The sequence below is a fragment of the Pseudorca crassidens genome, chromosome 1 (genome assembly GCF_039906515.1).
Source record: "Pseudorca crassidens isolate mPseCra1 chromosome 1, mPseCra1.hap1, whole genome shotgun sequence".
NCBI lineage: Eukaryota > Metazoa > Chordata > Mammalia > Artiodactyla > Delphinidae > Pseudorca > Pseudorca crassidens.
Window position 1 is genome coordinate 188748136 of NC_090296.1, and position 23308 is coordinate 188771443.

General features: G+C 47.0%; 1 protein-coding gene across 1 annotated transcript; it reads right to left on the reverse strand.

Annotated features, from left to right (window-relative positions):
- Positions 1-680: 680 nt before the first annotated feature.
- Positions 681-11073, reverse strand: FZD8 (frizzled class receptor 8). The gene has a single exon (XM_067703513.1). The coding sequence runs from the start codon at positions 10284-10286 to the stop codon at positions 8208-8210; it is 2079 nt and encodes a 692-aa protein (XP_067559614.1). The 5' UTR covers positions 10287-11073; the 3' UTR covers positions 681-8207.
- Positions 11074-23308: the final 12235 nt, after the last annotated feature.

The following is a 23308-nucleotide window of genomic DNA, read 5'->3' on the forward strand; positions in this document are numbered from 1 at the left end:
GGGCTCGAACCCGTGTCCCCTGCATCGGCAGGCGGACTCTCAACCACTGTGCCACCAGGGAAGCCCTATACTTATATCTTGATTTTTCTTGTAAATACGATTTAAAATATACTATTTTTCTCTTGATCATGTCATTTGTTTCTCAGAAGAATTGTGTGAGAAGGGCAGAGTGATAGTACATCAATTATACCTCAGCTTAAAAAAAGAGGAAAAAAAAAGGAAGAGCCACGCAATTATTATTACCCTCATTTCATGGATGAGGAAAATGGAGTCCAGAAACATTGATAATAAAAACTAAGGCAAGAACACAGAAATTCTTAGTCCAGTTCTTTTTGTTTTTTACTTCCCTCCTTTCAGGAGAAGGCAGACTTAACTGTGGTGAACAGTCTGTGGGGAGCTGTGGTGGTCATTACTGCTATTCAATAAATATTTCCAGGCACATGGTTACTTCCCTGCACCCTTTGGGGTGTAATATGGCCATATGATTTGCTTTGGTTCATGACACGTGTAGATATGACACTGCCATTTCCAGGCAGAAACTTTAAGAATCAGTGGCTATATCCCTTCCAACCTATGCAGGGAAGATGGAAGCACGTGCCAAGATAAAGCTTTCAGCAACCTGGCATCTAAGGTGGAAAGAATCCCTCTACTGACACATACTGGACAATGTGTGCAAGTGATAAAGTATTAGCATTACTTTATTGAAGTATAATTGACATACAATATAATATTAGTTTCAGGTGTACAACATAGCGATTTGACATTTGTATACACTGGGAAATGATCCCCACAAAAAGTCTAGTTACCATCTGTCACCCTACAAAGTTCCAAGTTTTCTTTTCTTCTTGTCATGAGATCTTTTAAGATTTGCTTTCTTAGTAACTTCCAAATTTGTACTACAGTATTATTGACTATAGTCCTCATGCTTGTACATGACATCCCTATGATTTATTTATTTTATAACTGAAGTTTGTACCTCTTGACCCCTTCACCCATTTCACCCACCCCTCATCTCCCTCCCCTCTAGCAACCACCCATCTGTTCTCTGTATCTGAGTGTTGTTTTGTTTGTTTTGTTTTTCAGATTCCACATATAAGTAAAATCATATGATATTTGTCTTTCTCTGATAAATTATTTTTTGTTGCATTAAGCCATTGAGATTTTGGAGTTGTCTGTTATGGTAGCAAGACTTAGCCTTATTTTGATTGGTACAGAAACGAAGCAGCATACATGGGTAAAGAATGCTTGGGTCACTGGGCGGCTGGGTGATGAGATGAGTGAATAATCACTTGTGACTGGATAAGGTCCAAGGGATAAATCTCTTCTCTTTGTACCAATGTCCTAAGTGCATAGATTCAAATAAAATGTAAAGCACAAGGATCGAGGAGGGTATTTTTAATGAGGGCACACATATGTTCATTTTCACAAGCTAAGTGTCTACAGCTACATCCTGTATTTCTAATCCCAGTGATGCTATGAAATGATACCTTTTGTTTGGTTCTAACAGATCCTTTTAATAACAACTTCCATTTTAGCAACTTCCACTTCTTTGGCCCCCCAAAATTGTCTGTGTCCTAATTCCTGGAATTAACTTCTTTTTGGTTCCTAAACGGTATTACACAAAATTTGTATCCTGTCTGTGGGTTTGACCTATGACCCTCTGCTTAGACTCTTTCTTACAGAAATTGGATGAGGTGTGACAGTTAAGATCTAAGATCATACTTGTTAGGTAGACTCAGGAAAACCTCAGAGTTTACTTGCGGAATGAATCTCACTTTCCGGGTCTTTGGTCAAGGACTCGTCCCTTCTCTCAGGGTACCTGGAGAAAGAGTAGATTTCTGCACTGAACACACGTTATCCGAAAAATTCTATAACTTAAGCAAAGTTCCAGCATCAGGTAAGATAGTATGAGTTTACTTTTGAAGATACACATGGTGACATACATTCAGGATCACAGCCTGCCTGCCTCTAGGACTACAGGGTGACAGATCACTTGGTCTTGGAAAGTCACACCCAGGTCAGGTCACCACAGGATGAACCTTCATTTCTAGCTGAGTTGGTTTTACTAAATAAACATTTACTGAAGAAAAAGAGTATCTTTCATTGTAATAGCGTCTACTAATAATATATCGACATGATTGGGTCCTTCTAGGTTTACAGGTTGGGTTTAATTTCTCGGTTAAAAGAATCATTCCCTATGTACCCAGTTTTTGGTTGTTTCATTACAAGTGAAAGCAAAAGCATGGTTATCCAAAACAGCCCTGTGTAGCGAGAGCTTCCGTTCAAAACAACATAGCATGAAGTTCTCCCTTTGGACCAGGTGAGGGCACCCTTGTACTCTCCCAAATATTTACTTAAGGTGAAAAAAATAACCACTTCCATTTAAATTAGTTAAACTGGATGACAAAAGCAGTTTGCTTAGTTAACTTCTAGTTGTATTTTGTTTCGCTTTAGATCATAACGTCACCTTCAATTGCAGTTCGCTGGCTTTCAACTCTGCCTACACATGAGAATCATTCACCTGGGGTAGCCTGAGAAAACTTTGAATTCCCAGATTCCATGCCCAGAAGTTCTGGTTCAGCTGGTCTGGGGTGCTGCCGGGACGTGGTGTTTTTAAGAAACACCCCTCTAGCACGTAGGCAGGGGTGAGAGCTACTGCCAGGGTGTTAGTTAATTAGAAACAGGTTTGTTAGAGGATGAACGTTGGAAATAGTTTTTCTAATTTAAATTAGTGTACGGTTCACCTGAGCATTAAATAAGGTGCTATAAATAGGTACTTTTGTCCTTGGTGAATAACGGTTCTCCCCAAGGCTTGGAAAGCCATTAAAACATGGTCATTTAGTTAAAATTTATCCTGACTTTGCTCTTGCCTGGCCGGTCCTCCTTCACTCCATCCTTCTCTGGCCGCCCCATTCCGGGTACCACCAGCCTCTTGGGGCATCTCCTGGAGCGTGTGGTTTAAATCAGCTGAGTTCATCTCCCTTCCCGTTGGTCCTCTCCCTCCGGAGATTTCCGCGGGGCTCAGCCACACTCTCTGTTTGCTGCTCCGGCCTGGCTCTTCAGCACCCAGCGGCTTCGCTTTCTTCCTGGAGGTTCCAGGCCTCTGCTGACCAGGGCATGGTGCTCCCACTTTGGGGCCCTCTCCCTGGTGTGACTCCATCAGCCGCTGACCCCTTCCTTCCTCCCAGTCACTGCCAATTATCGTGTTACTGTGAATGTGGGCAGTGCAGAGCAGGTGAGCTGGCCCGTGTCGGCCAGGGGCCGGAGAGGCAAACGTTCCCGGAGCTCTCCGGGCAGCCTCTCAGGCTGTGTGTTCGAATGTTCCTCTGTAGGTCAGCACCAGACCATGGAAAACCTGGACTCTGGTAGGATTCTGGGACTGGCTGAACACGGCCAGGAGAGCTGATGTCAGGGATGGATGCGCGTGGTGGTTGGTGGCCTCAGGGACTTACACAGACACCAGGGCAGCGGGAAAGGCCTAGGGAAATAGGAGTGACACGTAGGATCTGTGGCTTCTAAGCCCAGCTCTGCTCCTGGCTGTATGACCTTGGGCAAGTCCGGTCCGCTTCGGGCATCAGTTTCCTGGCCTGAAAATGAGGCGCCTTCGTGTGCGTGCGGAACGGCTGTGGGTCTGGATACAGCACAACTTCTGATTCCACGTTCCATCACATATTCTTAGGTCACGCTGCTTTTCCTCGTTCACAGAGCAGCAAGGTTCTCAATAACCCCTTGAAAACTCCAGGATCGCACAGGTGACCTCTAAGACCTTCTTTGGTCCCCTTCCCCTTGACCAGTGCCACCCCCTCCCACCTGGCCCTATCATTCTGACCTTCAGCAGCAAGAAGGCTTCAGACACGGCTTCGTGAAGCTGTCCCTTTCTATACGCCCTCCTCGCAGGCCTGGTCTCCCCACACTGCTGTGCTCAACTATTCCAGAACTGACGCCTCCCCCTCTCTTCCCTTTGGCTGACCTGTATCCTGGCACGGTTTCTATTCTGTGGTGTGCTTCCACGAACACCTGGCTAGACGATGGCGGACAGCCTGCGTCCCTCTCAAGCCAGCAGCGTTCGTGCGCGGCATTGGAGAGCATCCACCAGACTCCACAGATGGACTGCTTGGTGGGAGACGGTAAGGCGTGTACTGAAACGAACGAGCCGACTGCATGGCTCCCCCCAACATGGTCTTCACGATTTATTCTTTCTCCCACTAAATTCTGGTGTGGTGAAGCTTTGGTGAGCTGCTCATTCTTGAAATAAAAGTAACTCAGAAGACAATTTTTTAAAAGACCTATCATTGGATTTCAACCCAGCTTAGATTTTTCGCATAACTGTTGTATCGAGGGTTTAATTCAACTGAGGTCTCTTGGGGCTGTAAACGGATGCAGTTGGGGAATCTTTTCCTTGAGAGAAAGAGTTCAAAATTATGAATACAAAATAGCTGCAGGCCTTCTGTTCAGGGGTCAGGCCTGCACTGCGGGGGGCTCAGTAGTTGAAAGAATTGAAATGAGGGAGCCCGCCTATCCTCCGGTTCTGGAACTTTGCAGCATCGCCAGGTGGCAGTATTGTATCAAGTGTGGAAGTTGATCACCGCGGGCGCTGTGTGCTGCATCTCAAGGGACTATTTTGTAACTATGCTTTCAATTGCATCCTGTGCTCACAACTGTGTGAGGCTCCATGTGTGACTTTTCTTTTGGCAAAGCAATCCGATTTCCTTCCCTCTAACTTGGAAGACTTACAGAAACCTTTAAGGTCATCAATGCAGGTGACATCAATACAGGTGTCACTGTAATGGTGACAGAGTTTGCTCCTTAAACTTCTAATACACTTTCCCCTCTGTTTTGTGTTACTTTCAAATTGCATTCATTATAAAGCAAAAAGAAAGTGTTTCACGTAACTTCTGCCACAAGTACTTTTAATGAGCTTTGGGTTTTCTAATGCTTTTAACCATATTAGACTTTACTTACATTGATCTTCTAGCCACACAGTAACCTTATCCCCTCCTCGTCCCCCCATATTTGACAAGGTTTTCAGAAACTCATACTGGCTCCATGCCCTGGTGAGGGATCCATCTATGTTCACCTAACGCTGATGGCCAAATACTCTTCCTCCCTTTTCCCACTCCTCAAACCTATTTGGAATCTTTAATTCCATTAATAGATACCTTTTGGGTACTAGCAACTTTGCAATTCAAGGAACTAGCGCTGTTTTCATTTTCAGTCTCTAAAATCAGCCTCTGCGATGACACGCGCAGCTTTCTCCTAAGAGCTGTCCTCAGAATTGTAGCCATTTTGTACAAGTGATGAAAGGTGGCATTTTACAAGGCTATACTGAAGAATTAGTAAAGGAAAAAACTTCAAAGTTGACCCTTTACCACCGTCACATAGTTGAAAATATGTCAATAGCGAGACTCCTGCTAAACTTGGAAACCAATATGCTAACTAGTCTTTTAACTGTCTCTCCTTCTCACATACGTGATAAAGCCTATGGGAACTGCCTTTAAAACTTTATAACTGAAAGTGTAAGTTTATGGCTGGTTTATGTACACAGAGCACATGAGAGCCACCCCATGGGTTAGATGCAGGCCACTCACTGGTACCCAAGTTACAAAATAGTAATTCTTTAATATAAACTGCCAGGAGGTGAAGATTTTACAGTGGTTCTGACTTAAAAATATATATATAATCGGCATGATAGCTAAAGTAGGTGTTCTTCCCATATATCTAATTTTAAAAATCCAATTAACACCAAGAATGACCCTGGAAAGGATTTGCAAAATGTTTCTCCCGAGAAACCCTCCTTAAAAGCCTCTTACATGACAAAGACCAGTCAAAGAAGTAGTTTCCATCCTATTCATTAAAAGAAAAAAATTTTTGAACCACTAAATATTCCTATTAGGAGAAGTAAAGAGAACAAACTTCTTAGCAGGATGCAGTGAACAAGTCCCCACCCAGCCCCCAATGTTTGATGCCCCCCATCATTAGCAGGGTAGCTGCCCATTTCTTATCTTGATTGACAGGTTAATAAGGGACCTGGGGCTATCTTTTCAGTCTGAACACACAACCTTACCAATTACTTTTAAATTATTGCTAATCTGTCCGAAAATAACAAGCAAGAGGAATAAAAATATCTGAAAAAGAGAAATGTCTGCTGAAGAAGCTTTTACTTCCGGTGCTTTAAAAGGTTCGGTTCAGAAAACTTGCCAGAATTTTAGTCAATAGAATTTAGGCACTGAAGGTTTTCTCTTTTTTTTTTTTTACGAAAAACTTGTAGTTTATAATAGTTCATTGGTTCAATTAGGAGCGAAAAAGAAGGGAGTTTTGTAATGCAATTGTCCAGCAAAGGAAAACGCTTTAAATTGGGGGATTATGTGCACAGACCACCTGTAGGGCATTCAGAGCCCTTTTCTATAATGCTTCAACCCATGCCTAGCTGCCTGCAGGCTGGCTAACAATGCCGGGGAAAGCTGTTTAAAAGGCTGCGCGCACTTGTGCCTCTGGTCTTCACTAACTGTTACAAGTCTTCCTCTCCCTCGCTCTCTCTCCTTTTTAAAGTAAAAGTCCCACATCGCTTTAATGGAAGAACTTTAAGGCTCCGCGGTGGCCAATTGGTCTGCACCAAGAGGAGCCGGGCCGCAGGGAAAGAAACTTCAGACTATACAGCACATTTGGAGAGGAGAAAAGATCAAAGTTTTTCAAACTCAAAAGACCAAGTTCCCTACAGATTAACCCTATTCATTTGGTTCCTCTTAAAGGAATGATGTGCTGAGCCACTAGGCAGACAGGTAAAAAGTTCAACAATTGCCAAAGCATTCTTCTGCTAATTCAACAGCCTTCTGCTCAAATCAATTAGCTTAGTCTTGACAGAGGAACAATAGCTTTTTCTCTAGGAAAAGCAGCACATGTGATATACACAAGCCTGGAAGGTTATTAAGATGTTAACCCGTTAGTTTAATCCAGTAAAGAGCGCCTGCTCTACCACCAAATTGTCGAGTGACTTACACTGTAAAGTGTGATCGATGGCTTAAAACATTAACCTCTACCCTACCCTTCAGCAGTGTGTTCAGTCCTGCAAGAGCAGGTGCTTTCAGAATCACAGACGTGAGAAATGAACGTGGAGTCTGAAGCCTTTAGTGATATCATACAAGATAAATAACAAGGCGGAGTGGAATTAGTGCCTTGCAAAAGTTCCGTTTACATACACTAAGGTGAGTGCTGTTACCCATGGATCAGAAAAGAGCTACCATTCAAAAAACACCACCTTCTCGGGAAAGGTGCAAAATCTTAATCGTGATTTCAGTTCAATAGTGATATTTCAACTTTGCTAACAACTTAGGAACTAGAGTTTAACAGGTCATTTTCTCCATGCCTAAGGGCAGCGTACATAATGAGAAACTAGCAAATGTCCGTGTTTCCAACGGGCCCTCAGCAAAAAGCACTTTCAAGGTTTAACAGTTTAGGAGAGGCAGGGGGAGAGGGCAATGTTTAAATCATTTATCAAAAGTCATTTTATTGCCAAAATAGAATACTTATATTTGTTCTTACAGGGGTGGCCTCTAACTTTTTACAGAAAATGTACAGACTGTATATCTTTGGATATGTACATATTTTACACATTTTTACAATTTAACAAATAATTATATAAATACATCCTCTAATGTAAGAAACCCGTATTTACTTGGGGTGTATAATTAAGACATTTCTTGTTTGTTTACTTAAGGCATCTGCCTGGTCATTAAGAATACCCAAACCGTGCAATCCCATTAGGTCGCGGTCATCCCTCCTCTAGGACGTGTTAGGTTAGGGGTGAGGGTTTACGCAGGAGAGTCGAGGGCGGAAACTAGGTCCCTCAGGTGAAATCTGTAAGTCTGGCTTCAAGCTCAGCAAATGGCAACCAGCGAGGGTTCCAAACCTTGGGTCCTGGAAACGCGGCAGCAGAGCTCACGCTCCTCTGCCAAGACAAATTAACGCCTGGCGGGAGGAATTCCTCGCCCGTCGGTGGAGGAACGGGGGCTGGGGCTGGGAGCCTTCAATGCCAGGTACTTTGTTCTAAGCGAGTCCCAGCTAATGGATACCATTAAGAGTTCATTATCATGCTAATAGCAATCAACACGGTGAAGGGGGGGACTCTCTGCCTCCGAGTGTCCCCCCCGCCGCAACACTCGGTCTCCTCGCCCCCTCTCCAGCCCTCCCGGACGCCCCCTCCCCTCCGCTCAGACCTGGGACAATGGCATCTGCTTTGGATAAGACACGGAGCTGGCCGTGCCAGACCGCCACGTCAGGCCGGTGCTGACGTCGCTGTACAGGGAGCCCGCCCCACCGCCCGGCCCCACGCCCCCGCCGGCCCCCGGGCCCCCGCCCCCGGGGCCGCCCCCCGCCGCGCCCGCGCCGGCCGCGCCCGCGCCCTTGCTGGCCCAGCAGCAGCGGGTGCACAGCGCACGCCACGACTCGAGCGTCTTGCCAGACCAGACCCACACGCCCGACGTGATGCCCACCACCAGGCACATGAAGTACTTGAGCATGAAGACGGCGTAGTCGGGCCGGCGCGCCTGGTCCGGCTGCAGGTCCCGCAGGCACGGGCAGTTGTGCGTGGCCTCCCAGCGCGGGCGGTTGTGCTGCTCGTAGAACAGGCAGGCGACCACGACGGCGGCGGGCACGGTGTAGAGCACGGTGAAGAGGCCCAGGCGGATCATGAGCTTCTCCAGCTTATGTGTCTTGGTGGGGCCGCCCTGCTGCTTGATGACCGAGCGGATGCGGAAGAGCGACACGAAGCCGGCCAGCAGGAACATGGTGCCGATGAAGAGGTAGATGACCAGCGGCGCCAGCACGAAGCCGCGCAGGTTGTCCAGGCTCTGGTTGCCCACGTAGCAGATGCCCGCCACCGGGTCGCCGTCCACCGAGCTGAGCGCCAGCACGGCGATAGACTTGACGCTGGGCACGAGCCACGCGGCCAGGTGGAAGTACTGCGAGTAGCCGGCGATGGCCTCATTGCCCCATTTCATGCCCGCCGCCAGGAACCACGTGAGCGACAGGATCACCCACCAGATGGAGCTGGCCATGCCGAAGAAGTAGACGAGCAGGAAGACTACGGTGCAAAGCGCCGGGCCCGTGGTCTCGTAGCGCACGTGCTGCTCTACGGCACCCAGCTCCTCGTACTCGCCGCGCCCGCCCGGGCCGCCCGCGCCCGCGCCCGCCGCCCCCGCGCCCGCCGCCGCGCCCCCGGCGCCCCCCGCCCCGCCTGCGGCCCCCGCGCCGCCGCTGCACGCCACCTTCTCGTGGCCCGCCACCAGGCGCACCAGGTAGCCAACAGACACGAAGAGGTAGCAGGCTGAGAGGAAAATGATGGGCCGCTCGGGGTACTTGAAGCGCTCCATGTCAATGAGGAAGGTGGAGACGGTAGCGAAGGTGGACACGAAGCAGAGCACCGACCACAGACCTATCCAGAAGACGGTGAAGGCGCGCTCGTCCTGGCTGAAGAACGGGTTGTGGCAGGGCAGCGCACAGTTGGCGATCTGGCCCGTCTTGACGCGATTATAGAGAGGGTGCCGTTCGCTGGACACGCTCACCATGGGCGCGCGGCACTGGCAGCCCGGCTCGCAGGGCGCCGCGCCGCCGCCAGGGGGCCGCGCCTTCCCACCTCCGCCGCCACTGCCGCCGCCACGCGCGGGGGGCGCAGCCGCGTCCCCGCCGCCGCCCCTGCCGCGGGACGGGGGCCGGGCTCCGGGCGGGCGGCCGTGGCCGCTGCCGGAGGGCGGCTGCTCGCCGGGCGGCGGCGGCGGCGGCGGCGGCGGCGGGCGCCGCGGTGGACTGGGAGCGGCCGTGGTGAGGTCGGTGCGGTTGTAGTCCATGCACAGCGTGTCAGGGTTGCCCTGCTCGGGCAGCCTGTCGCAGCGCATGCGGTCGGGCCAGGCGAAGCCGTACTGGCGCATGAGGGGCGCGCAGCCGGCCTTGGCGCGCTCGCATACCGAGCGGCAGGGAGGCAGGGGCTTCTTGTAGTCCTCCAGGCAGATGGGCGTGTACATGCTGCACAGGAAGAACTTGAGGTCGGGCGAGCACTGGATCTCCACCAGCGGCCAAAATTGGTGCACCTCCAGGCCCGCCTCGTCCTGCGTGTCGTGGTTGAACTGGTTGGGCATATAGGTGTAGTTGTAGCCGATGCCCTTGCATAGCGGCACGGTGATCTCCTGGCACGCCAGCTCCTTGGCCGAGGCGGCCGCAGCGCCGCTGGAGCGCTGCAGTAGCGCCAGGGCTGCCAGCAACGAGGTCACTTCCAACAGGTAACCCCACTCCATGCTGCGCGCCTCGGCCACGCGCCTTCGCCCTCCGGGCGGCGCGCGGAGGGGCGCTGGGAGATCCTGCAAGAGCGCCGGAGGAGGGGAGAGAGGGCGCCCTGCCGGGCTCTCTCCCGCCTCTCCCGGGATCGGGGTGGGGGGGGGGGTCTGCCGATAGCCTGGTCCCTTCGCGGGACGCGTCCTCACGGCGCCGCGGGAGACGAGGGTGGCTGCCGGAGGGCGCCCCAGTCTCTGGGTCTGCCCCGCTCACTCCGGCCGGGCTCAGCCCTCGCAGGGCAGAGTGGCCGGCCCCCGGCTCATCGTCCCTCTGTCGCTCGCTTTCTCCGCGCGCGCCGGTGACTTTGCCGGGCACCTAGGGCGGCGGCGCAGCAAGTTTCCTCTCGGGCGGGCCGCTGTACGCAGTCAAGATGGCTGGGCCAGGCCGCTCCGCGCCCGGTTCAGCCCCTGCGGCCCCCTTTCGGCGTCCCGGGGCTCATGCTCGCCCCTAAGGCCGCGCGTCTGCCGCCGGGGTTCGGGGCCCGCCTCCGCCGAGGCCACCGCCCTCTGTCCCCGGCGTCGGTCCGTCGGTCCGCCGCCGGGATGACGGGCCCCGCCTCCGGTGGAAGTCCGCGTCGCGCTCCGGCCGGCAGTAGGGCGAGGTGTCGGCGGTCCCCTTCTCGCTGGACTCACGGAGCTAAATTCAGGCCGGAAGGCGGAGCGGACACCTGAGCGGCACGCCAGCGCCCCGCCGCCGCCTCCTCCTCGGCGGGAGCAGCGGCCTTCGCCAACTTCCCGCTCCGGCCCTGCTGCGCCCCGGCCGGCTCATGAATATTTATACGGCGCGGACTCGGTCTCCGCCCGCGGCCGGCGCTCCAATCCCGGGCGAGGGGCGGAGTCTGCGCGCTCCCCAGGCCCAGCCTTCCTGGGGCGGGCCCGGCTGTCCGCGCGGCCGTGAGCGCTGTCTGCGGCCGGAGTTTGGATAACCTTGGGATTGACCGCAGAGACAGAGGCTCTGCCACGACCGTCCCCACGGCGCTCAGTGGGGCTGAGGTCGGGGTTCCATTTCCCCGAGCCTGCGCTTGGGGACCGGGGACATGCACTGCGTGCTTTCGGAGGCCCGTTTCGAACTAGTCAAGCCCCTGTTTCCTACGCTCCCAAACGTCGGCGACCTGCTGGCGAGGGGACCGCCCGCCCCTCCGCGAGCCGGCGAGGGCGCGGGGACGTTGCGGGGACCCGGGAAGGTGTGCCCTTCTTGGGGTTCTCAGAACGATGGTCTTGGAGGCTCGGCAATGCCGGAGGAGTGGAACGACTGCAGTTCATTCTGCCTGTTGGGGCTGGACCGGGGGCAGCCCCGGAGGAGGTGCCCGGGAGCCCAGCCGCGGGCTCGCGAGGGGCGCGGGCCCGGGGTGGGGGTCTCCTCCCGCCTCCGCTGAGGGACGTGGGGGAGCCTCAGTTTCCTTACCTGGAGAATGGGGTCACAGTACAGACCTCAAAGGGGGTTCTGCTAATTAGGTGAGATAAAATATCTATAAAGCATCCGGACACAGTGAAGAAGAAGAAAGAAAGAGAAAGGGAGAAAGAAAAACTTGTAAATAGGACAGCCTGGAAATCCTGGATGGATTCTCCCTCTTCACCTCGTGCTTTTGGAACATATATACATCTCTCCAAAGTTGACATGTTTTTGCCCGAGCCGCCTCCTCCGCCGTGGGAGGCGGCGCCGGGACCTGGCGCGGACGCGCGGACACGTCTCCGCGGTGCGCCCGGGGCCGAGCGTCTGGGTACGCGGCCAGCGAGCGCGGCCCCCGCCAGCTCGCAGCCACCTTAGACGGGGAGGGGCCCGAGGGGCGGGCGGCCTGGCAGGTTCATTTACGCTTGTTAGGACGTCCCAGGGGGTTGTCTTTCTCCTAGAATGGAGTGTTTATTTTTTAATTGATGTGCTGTTTCATTTAGCGCTTGTATGGAACTCACGCTGGGGCTGTAATTACTGTAATCTCGGGAACAAGCATTTCAGTTAGCCAGGAGGGTGGCAACAGACGTCTCTCTCTCTCTCTTTCTTTTCCTCTTCCCCCTCCCTTCTCCCTCTCGCTCCTACCTCTCCTTAGTTTTTCCTCCTCTTTCTCTTTCAGTTTCCAGATTTTTGCTATTTGTCAGGTTTCATAGCAGGAACGAGTACAGCTAGAAAACTAAAGTTATTGAGGATGTGGGGACGAAGGAGAAGCAGAACTAAAGGCACGTTTGAGGCCTGGTCATATTTTTGGGGATGTGCGGGACGGTGGTGGTGGTAGTTGGTGGTTATCTGTTTACAAACAACTCGTCATGAAACAAAAATAACTAGCAGCATCTGTATAGTATAGTTGCTGCTCTGCAGATACAGCGTGGCAGAAACCTGTGTCTTCCTCCTACTGTTCTCTCTGGCTTAGTTTAGCAACCGTATTCTAAATAGAAAGGCAGACTCTTCCCCCCCACCCCTGATTTTTGGCAAGTTCTGTATTTTCACCAAGAATTCTAGGCATATCCACCAGGCGATGGTTATACCCCACTCACTGTCTTTCTCTTTTTTCTTTTAAATTGAAGTCTAGTTAGAACCTCTTTATACTAAAACAAAACAAAACACTTCCCATTTTTGTTTTAGAAAAACTAAACTCCGTAGGAATCAGAAATTGTAAGGCTTCAGAAATATTAGCTGATTCAGTGATTCAGCAGAAAATGATCTCGAGTTTTCAAAAATGCAAAGACTCAACTGTGAGTTGGTCTTTTTATGGATTTCTTTCCCTTCTCCTAATCAGAATTCCCTTTATGGTTTGTTGAATGTAGAAAGTCACCTCTCTCCTGTTGGTACCCTGTTCATAGCTGGCCATCCTCCAGAACATTCAACTGCAGAGAAACAGCAGGTCATACGGGGAGATAGGATGCTAAGCACAGTAGTGAAGGCAAATCCCCCCATATTAAGGACCAGCCTGGGCGCTGCCTCACGGTGACCACAGATAGGAGGGGCTTGGTTCCAAAAGCAACATAGAGGGTGAAAAGTTTCTTTTGATTTTCTTCAGCAGGAAGTGTCAAAACAGTGGAGTTTAGAATTACACTATATAAATTAACTAGAACTGGGTAAAAACCAACTGACATTTGAAAATTGAGGCTGAAAATAGTTGATTTTGGCTTTTAATTGGCATTTAAATTTTTTTTCTTTATTCTTTTGAGACAAGATGAAAGCTTTGATGATGTGGAATGTGGAAATTTGGGGGAACTATATTAAGCTTGCAGGAGAAAAGCAGACAAAACGTTCAGAGCTTTCAAAAATCATGTTATAAGCTATTGGGGGTGAGATTAAAACCATTTACATAAAATCATTAAACATTTACTTTTAATTGAGAGAATAGAAGAATAGCATTTAAATTTTACTATTAAATGGCTACTTGGCCATCTTTGAGAGCAGAAGAGGCTTAGGAAGCCAATTAGTGTATAAAAGGCAATGGTGGGTCAGCGCAAAGAAACTAGAATCATTTATCAACATTCTGGCTAAATAATGATTTTTCTTTTGTATATAAAGCAGCTGTTTTTTAAGGGAGGGGAAATAGCTTTAGCAGTGACATAAATAATGTAGGAAACTTTCTAGAGGGATTTCTGAACAGATGTCTGGTTGCTGAATAGCCCAAACAAGTTGAAGGCATGAATCTAGCTCAGAGGAGGGGGTTTTACAAAATGTCAGCTACCTGGTGAGATAGGAGACTGTCAATATATTGTAAGTCGTGAATTTTAGAAACTTTGGCAAAATTGTGTTTCAGTGGATTTTAATTTAAAAGTCCAAGCTAAAACTCTTGATCCAAGAGTGAGCCTAACATATACCAAAAAAATGATACCTTCCAGAGGTTAAACAGAGAACTCTTTAGTAACTAATAAAATGTCTCAGGCATTATATAAAAGCGTCTTTCAGGGAAACGATCCAAGTCTATATTATTAGAGAATATTAAACTCTATCTAGTAATATTGGGGTTTTCTTGCTATTTTAGAATCTGTCTTTCAAAGGATTATGTCTTGAGTCTCCCAACCATAGACGGACGGAAAGGTAGAGGTTAACCGGTCTTGCTTCAATCTCTGTTAGAATTAAAATGGGTGAGATTACTTTTATATCCTTCCATAATAATAATAAACTCCATTAAAGAGCTTCCATTGTCTCCACCAGCAGGAAAAGGACTTTGTCAGGAGGAAGTACTCCTTGCTGTGTCTGCTGTAACGAGGCAAAATTGTAAATGGATGGAGGTGACTGAGGCAAACAGGTGCCACTAGCCAGGAATCAGATTCCCACTTGACATGCAGCTGCCATTTTGGAAAATGGCCCTGCACTGTCATTGAATTTGATAATTATTGTAAAATATGTTTTAAAAATCACTGATTTTTTTTTTTCCTCATTCACACTGAAATATTGGCCAGATGCTGAAACTCTTATGAGCTAGGATGCATTGCGCATGAGTTTGGGAACTTTCAGGTGAATAAATACTGCCTAAGTAAAACTGGCAGAACCAAGGAGGACACAGCTAATCTCACATATCAATACATCTAGAAGCAGGGAGTTCCATCATTGGTTCACACTGGGACAGTGGTGTTAGGCCTGCAGGTCTGCTCTGGTCTCTTGGCTTCCCCTTGGGTGGCGTGGGGCCTCCCACTGCTGAATCATCATCTCTCACAGGACAGCAGCCAAGGCAGGAAGAGTGGCAGGACCTCCCACTATTAGAGAAGAAAATCCTTCCCCTTAGGTCACACTGGTCTGAACCTGTCACACCGCTCTCGTAGCTGCAAGGAAGGCTCTGCAGGGGAGGGTCTGGTGGGCAGCCCATGGTGGACAGGCTCTCGTGGCACAAAAGCCACAGAGGGGAGATGGACCATTGAGCAGACACTGCAGTCAGCCGCATGTTACTATTTGAAATGAACTTTCAAGCAATATCATTTACCAACACACCTAGTCTTCCAGGGTATTTTGTTCAGGGCTATGAATTAAGTATGATCTAGATCCAAGAAAACCTTGATATCTGCGTTTTTTTTCCCTTTTGAAGTACTCTGTACAGTGGTGTGAATTAAATGTCAAACAGTTTACTACTTATTTTATTTATAATGTGTATAAACTGTGTAGTGTAACTCCTTAGTTCCTTTTTGTTAAGCCCCTCCCCTCCCTTTTGGAGACTTCCTTAAAAACATGAATACAATTCTGGAACTTTAGTTGTTTTTTTTTCTTTTGAGTCTTATATCATGTAACTTTTCTGATATTGACAAACTTAAATAATATAGGAGAAACTGGGTTGAATCCCATCTCTGAAGGGCTTATGGATGTGAAAGAACCTTTATATCAAAAAAATTTTGGTGCAAGAGTTTACTTCTGGTAACACTGATCCATTTAACATGGTGGTCTGAAATGCTAATAAAATTTACATTAGTAGTACAAATGATAATTATCCGGACCCTGAGGGCATGGAGGTGGTGGAGAAAACAATGACATTTCTTTCTATTTTATCTTTGACCGGATCCAGGTAAACAGATATAATTTTTATTCAAGAGGTGACAGCACTTGATTTTCCTTTTTTTTCTGGTATGTGTCTTGCTTGCTCTTAGAAGCACATGTTCTTATATAGCTTTAATCTTACAGTTTATAATAAGTGTAACAACTTAGAAAGATAAAATAAGAAAAAATTGATACATCAGTGTGCTGTCTATTGAAATAATATCACATCATTAATATGAACTCCTGGGGTGCTTTTTCAAAACAGAATCCAGTAGGGTTCAGTTTGAAAAATCCTAGTCTAGAATGTGTTGAAAATACACCGTTAAGTGAAATAAAGCAGGATATAGAACTATATGATATGAATCCAATTATATTGTTATATATGAATAGAAAAAAGACTAGAAGGAATTTCATCAAAATGTTGCCTATAGTTGTGTTTGAATTGGGTTAACTAGCAGTAATTTTTATTTTCTTTTTTTATAATGATCTGAATTTTATGCTGAGAAAAAATTATCTTGACTTAGCACTTAGCACTTATTATGTATTCTTTTCTGCTGTTCTTTATTTTCTGTATTTTGTGTTTCCTCCTTATACGGATCAAAATGACCAAAGAACAAGGACCAGATCTTCGTTATCTCTTTTTTCTCACACAGATGCTGTACCATTAGGAGCATATGCTGTCAAAATATGTTGTAACTGATTCAAAGATTGACTTATTGTCCTTACTTTTGGTTGGATGCTCTAATCTCAGTGCCCCAGAGCTGTCCTTCTGATTGAGAATTGTGGTTTTGAATGAGATGAGGGGGAGGAAAGAGGAAGGGAGTTTGTCATTGGAGGGCCACAAAATTGGCATTAACTGTAGAATTCTAGATGATGCCAGCTTTGCCTATCTTTGGAACAATGTCCATTTTTGCCCCAGGCTGATCCAGCCTGTCGTCCATGACATGAGGTCATCTCCGTGGTATTTACTTATTGAGATACCAAACTATCTGAGCATTTCTTTTTACTGGTTATGGGTAAAGTAAGTTACTGTAGAAGAGCGTGTGCAGCAGTGGAGAAGATGAACTTTGGATCAGGCAGCCCTGGGGAATTACAGCTCAGTTATTTCCTACCTGTGTGGACAGGTAGCCTATAGCCTCTTTGAGCTTCACTTCCTTGTGCATAAAGTATGGAATGACAAATACAAGAGTCCTCACAGGTGGTGAGGGTTAGATGAGCTAAAAGCTAAAAGCTTGGTGCAGCACAATGTCTGGACTTTGATGCATGAATTGAGCTTCGAAAGAGTTTACTTTGAATGTGCAGAGTGATAGGAAATGTATCTGTGACCACAGAAATGACCACAGAATGAAATTATCCTCATCATCTTCCAGAAATTGTTTTTCATTCATAAATTCGATAAATATTTATTTAGTACCAGTTGTTCTGGTTGCTACTTTTTTCTTTATTTTTAATTTAATTTTTTTGTTGAAGTATAGTTGATTTATGGTGTTGTGTTTCAGGTATACAGTAAAGTGATGCAGTTATACATATATCCACTCTTTTTTAGATTCTTTTCCCATATAGGTTATCACAGATTATTGAGTAAAGTTCCCTGTGCTCTACAGTAGGTCCTTGTTGTTTATCTATTTTATACATAGTAGTGTGTGTATGTTAATCCCAACCTCCTAATTTAATCCCTGTTCTGTTTACTATTGATGCATAACAGTGACCCCAAAACTTGATGGCTTAAAACAACCATTTTATTTTGCTCACAGTTTGGAGGGTTAGGAATTTAGCTTGTCTAGGCAGATGCTCGGGATCTCTCCTGTGGTTGCAGGCAAATATCCACAGGACAGAAGGCTCGGCAGGGTTAGGACCACACTGGCCAACGACTCACGTGGCTGCCAGTTGAAGCTGCCAACCGGCGCGCCACCTGGTGGCAGCTTCCCAGTAGATGGACTCCATACGTGATGGGCCATTTCCCAGCGTGAGCATCTTAAGAGAACCAGGTGGAAACTGCACAACTTTTTTTGTGACTTAGCTGCAGCACGTCTGCTGTACTCTGAAGGTTGGATCTGTAAAGCCAGCTCAGTTTCCAGGCCTTCCTCAAAATGGAAGGAATGGCAAACATTTTAGGGGCCGTATTTGAAAACTGTCACAGCGACTAAGAGTCAGGTCCTATATGAAGTGTCAGGGCTGTAAGGGCTTTTTAAGGGCTTTTTGTGAGAACTATCTGTCCATGTCTTTTTACCTATTTTCTCTTAGGGTCTCTTTCTATTTTGCCTTTACATGAGGGATATTAGCCCTTTATCTGTGACATATAATGCAAGTATTTTCTCCCAGTTTTGTATCTTTTTGGCTTTGTTATTAGTGGGGTTTCTGCCATGTAAAAGTCTTACTTTAAATTTTTATAAAGTCAGCTTTACCAATCTTTCCTTTTGTTGCACCTGGATTTTGAGTCACAGAAAACCTTTCCTTACACCCAGGTTACAGAAGAATCCACCCATATTTTCTTAAGGATGGATACGGCATTGTATTGGTGGGAGTTCTCCAGAGAAACAGAACCAGTGGGATATATATGGCTTATTATGAGGAATTGACTCCTGTGATTATGGAGGCTGAGAAGTTCCACGATTTGTCATCTGCAAGCTGGGGACCCAGGAGGCCAGCGTTCTAGTTCAGTCCAAGTCTGAAGGCCTGAGAACCAGGGGAGCCGATGGTGTGAGTCCCAGTCTGAGAGCAGAAGAGCAATGTCTCAGCTCAAACAGTCAGGCAGAGAAGGGGCGAATTCTCCCTTCCTCTGACTTTTATCCTATTCGTGCCCTCAATGGATTGGATGAGACCCACTCACATCGGGGAGGGCACTCTGCTCTCCTGACTGCACTGATTCAAATGCTAATCTCATCCAGAGACACCCTCGCAGACACAGCCATAAATAATGTTGAGGCAAAGATCTGAGCACCCCATGATCTTGTCAAGTTCGCACATAAACTTATCCATCACAGCCATTCTTCACAGGCAACACACACGGGTCAGCTACAGATACACAACCACAATGCCTTAAGGTGAAAGTACTTACAAAATACACAGAAATAATATTGCTAATTCGAGGGGACGCAGAAAGTGCGAAGCAGGTGACGAAGCGCTTACAGATCTCAGCGATGATAATCGCCTTTGCATTGTACATTTGTTCGTGGAACAGCAAGAACCATCCTTGAACAGAAACATATTTCGTATTCAGTCAGTTATGACTGATATAACGTACACCTGTGGTGAGGTTACATCTGGGCCTAGAGTTCAGTGTGTTTTACTGATTTTTCAGCTTCTAGTAACAGGATGCTTGCCTAAGTGGCCCGGAAGACACGCTGTCTCACATCGCCAGGATCTGGAAAGGGGGCGGCTGCCGAACTGATTGATGCCGTGACTCCGTGAAGCCATCAAAACCCGGGTCCTTTCCGCCTCCCTTGCTCTGTCAGCCTCCGTGGTGCTTAGTCCCCCTCCTGGTTCCAGAGTAGTCATAGATCAAAGCTCATGTTTTCATATACCAATATCGAGAGGCAGAAGGAGGGACATTCCTCTCCCTGTGTCTCTGCAAAAGCCAAGAAGGCTTTCCAGGAAGGGACTTCCTCGTACTCCTCAAGGGTCAGAACTGGGTGACAGGCCATGTCGTCTGCGCCCTGGCCTGGCCAAGGAGGGACGTTTGAGCAGAACTGGGGCTTTGCCAGCGAGAGAAGGGGTAGGGGAGTAGGCCTGGGTAGGTGACCGGGGGTGTCTGCTGGAACCTGAGGCCTGTCGTAGCTGACATAAGAGGCCAGCGTCTCTTTAAGACTAAGGCCTGCTGCCCAAGGTCAGATACTGATAGCCTGGTCATCTCTGGAGAAGACGCTTATGCCCTTTGTGTGTTAATTATCAGCCAAGCTGGAGCCCTCTCTCCTCCTTCTCCCAAAGCCTCAGGCAGGTGGGATCCGTCAATAAGGTTCCGGTTGTTGATTTCACGAACAGTGTATTTTGCTTGAGCATATAGTGTGTTCTGTATTCAGAAATCCAGTTGCCTTCAGGGCCTGTCGGCCAGGCTGGGGAACCACTCAGTCCGGCAGGGCGAGCTGGGTGGTTTGTACTGTTTTGCTCATGTCCTGGTCTCACCACAAACTCCCTCCAGGGTAATTACTAAGGTGGAGGAACACCTTACTAAACAGCTGGGAAGCATGACTATTAAGGAGCTGCCAGAGATGAAAATTTATTTCTCACCTGTGTGGTTTCCAGAGCCTCGTGGGACTGAGGCATGAGTGGCTTCCAGTAACCTGTGGAGAGCACAGAATCCAGGGGGCCAGATGGTGTTCCGGGCTGTGGTTGTGCTGACTCCCTGCCTCTAGGGTTCCAAAGAAACCAGCTTCTAGAGAATTGCACACCCACCAAAGTACTAGTTTACTTGTTCTTTGCCTTTTCTATAGCATTGTGTGTCTTTACTCACTTTCGGTACATTAGTCTTCTCTTGACATCACCCCCAGTTGTCAGGAAGACCCTTGTGGCATAATGATGGAGCACACCTCTGGTAAGGATCTTGGTAGTTGTCTTTCTGCTGTAGATGCTGGTTCAATAGGTTCCTTACTCACCAAATCCTAGCTACAAGCCTTTGTGTGGGAAGTGGTTCCTGATCTGCTGTGACAGGCTTCTCTATGGGAAGAAGTGGCCCAGATTCACCGAGGTGACTTTTTACATCACACTTTAGCCCTCACCCCCATTCACAAGTCTCTGCCTCGGCAACTGTCACTCTGGGGAAAGAGTCTTTTCTTCAGATATGTTGGCTTTGTCGTGTTCTGCTCCTTTGGGGGCTAAAAAGGAAAGATTCCTATTTTTACCTGTTAGTCTATTATGCTGTTGATTATTAAATCATTATGTTTCCAGTGGGATCCACGTGGTCTCTGAATTCCTATTTCAAAAAATGTCTGTCTCCACTGTAGCACTTCATTTTGTGATGTCTCGTCCTCCAGTCTTAAAATAAGTAGAACAGAAAGATTCACTTTATGTTGTATCTGTCAAAAATCTGAAAGGATTCATTTTCAATTAGGATTCTATTGGAGTTCGGTTGCCTTTGCTAATAAAAGACCAAGGTTTCTGCTGGAAGGTAATTCATTGAGATTACACATCTTAATTTTTTTGATTAGAGTAAAAAAATGTAGGTATCACTAAGCAGAGTGAATCCCAACCTATAATTCATAATTGTAGAATGATGAATGTGAGCCTTGTTCCTAGATCCCCCAAGTGAGCCATAGAAACTGTGCTTAGAAAACAGAGTTTGAATTCTATGCTAATAGTTACTACAGGGAATAGTCCCTTTGCTTAAGAATAGAAGTGACCAGAATAAGGATGGAAAGCAGTTTGATCTATGTTACATTGGTGATGTATCGGAGGGTAGTGAGAGGAGCCTGGATGGGCAGGGTCAGAGTAGAATAATAATGTTAACTACTATTTTTAGCATGCCTTTGATGTGTGAGGCTCTGGGCTTGACCTTTTTCATCATTTGGGACGTTTTGGCAACCAGCAGCAGTTAACCCTACAAAGACTGGCTTGTGCAAGATGGAAATTTGTTATCTCCCGCAGCGAGAAGTACAGAAGTAGGGTAGATTCCCAGGTTGGTTGGTACAGATTGTCAAAAATATTATCAAGGGTTCAGGTGCTGTTTCTTGGTCCTGCGTCCCCGAGGGTGTTGGCAGTGGTGACCTCAGAGTGAGAAGATGGCTTCATATCCAGAGACGACATCCCAATGAGGTACAACAAACAAACAAACAGCGGGGCTATTTCATTCCTTTTCTCTTTCTTAGGAGAAGGACACACTTCCAGAAGTCTCCTGGAAGACTTCACTGGTTGTATTGGGCTGAATCTCCACTCTTAAACCATTGATAAAAGGAATGGGATTACCACACTTGGCTTAAAGAAATCAGGATACCCTATCTCCTGGAGCTCAGAAGGTAACTGGCTGGGTGGAGGAGGGTGAAAGCTGAATACAATTAGGGTTTATAGGAAAGAAAGAAGGAAAGTGGAGATGGATGTTGGCACGGCAACCAAAAGTCTGCTACATGACTGTATCCATCTCTATCTTTCTCATGTCTAAGCCTCATGGAAAATCTGCAGGATAGACATTAATACTAAAAGTCATGTTTTCCAGACGGGGCTCATTTCAGTATCATGTATCCTATTACAGAGTTTTTAAACAGTGGTATTCTTTCTTCCAAATGAATCTTGCACCAAACTACAACATATAAACAGATAAAAAAAGAAGTATATATATATATATATATATATATATACTTATATATATATATATACATATATATGTATATATAAGTATATATATACACATATATATATGTTCAAATGATGAAATGGACAAGAAACTCAATTTTAAAACTCCAATAAAGCTTTTGAACACAAACATTTGAAAGTATCAGTTATGGGTGATATTCGTGGCATCGTATGCGCACCTAAGTTCAGAAAAAGACCAGTGCTGACCTCCACCTTTCCTAACGAATGTCTCGGAAGAAGGTTAGATGCACGCACAGAGACGAGAAAAGCAGCTTCCTTCAGCACGCTGCCCGTCAACGCTGATCTCACAGCACAATTGCTGTGTTGAGGGCTTTCACTGCATTACAATTGTATAACATCATAATTTGGGGGACTGTCTTTTCTGATATTTGCTTCTTTGTGAAGCGTCTCCATCGGCACAGTGCCCCTGGCTGTTCCCCACCTGCGCGCTTCCTCCTACTTACTTAGCTGTGATTTCGGAGGCCGTGGGTGTGCACTGCCCAGCCATCCCTCTCTCCTCCGCTCTGTTACCCCTCTGGCCAGAGCTCTGTGCCTGCAGAGAGAGCCCTGCTTCTCCCTGGGCCAGCCACTGACCCCTGGGATGAGTCTGCTCGGTGCCAGCATTCAGTATTAGGAAACAGCCCATAAATAAAAGCATTTTCTAATATCACCTTTATTGGTTATAAGAATGTATTTTATCCTCCATTTGCTGCCCCATACCTTAGTTTTCAATTTTTTTGTAATCCAGGGAGTAATATAGTTTCTGTTTATCCCCCCACCTACAACCCTTGTCATAGTACTTTGATTTGCTTTCTTTTTTTTTTAATGTTTTTACTTTTTAGATTTTTAAATTTTATTTATTTTTTAAATTGAAGTATAGGTGATTTACAATGTTGTGTTAGTTTTTGGTATACAGATTCACTTATACATATATATACTCTTTTCCATATGGGTTATTACAAGATATTGCATATAGTTCCCTGTGCCCTACAGTAGGGCCTAGTTGCTTATCTATTTTACATTTAATAAAACTCCGAACTCCTAATTTATCCCTCCCCTCTTTCCCCTGTACTTTGATATGCTTTCTTTTATAAAACAAAAACATTGTGTTATGCAATATTTCAAACGTATAGAAAATACAGAAAATGCAGCAAATATACAAGCCATATTTAATGTGTTATATTTTGACGTGATTGTTTCAGATCTCTTTTCTTTAAATAAATAAAACTTTACAAATATGGCTAAAATTCCACACCTCATCCCTCTTTCT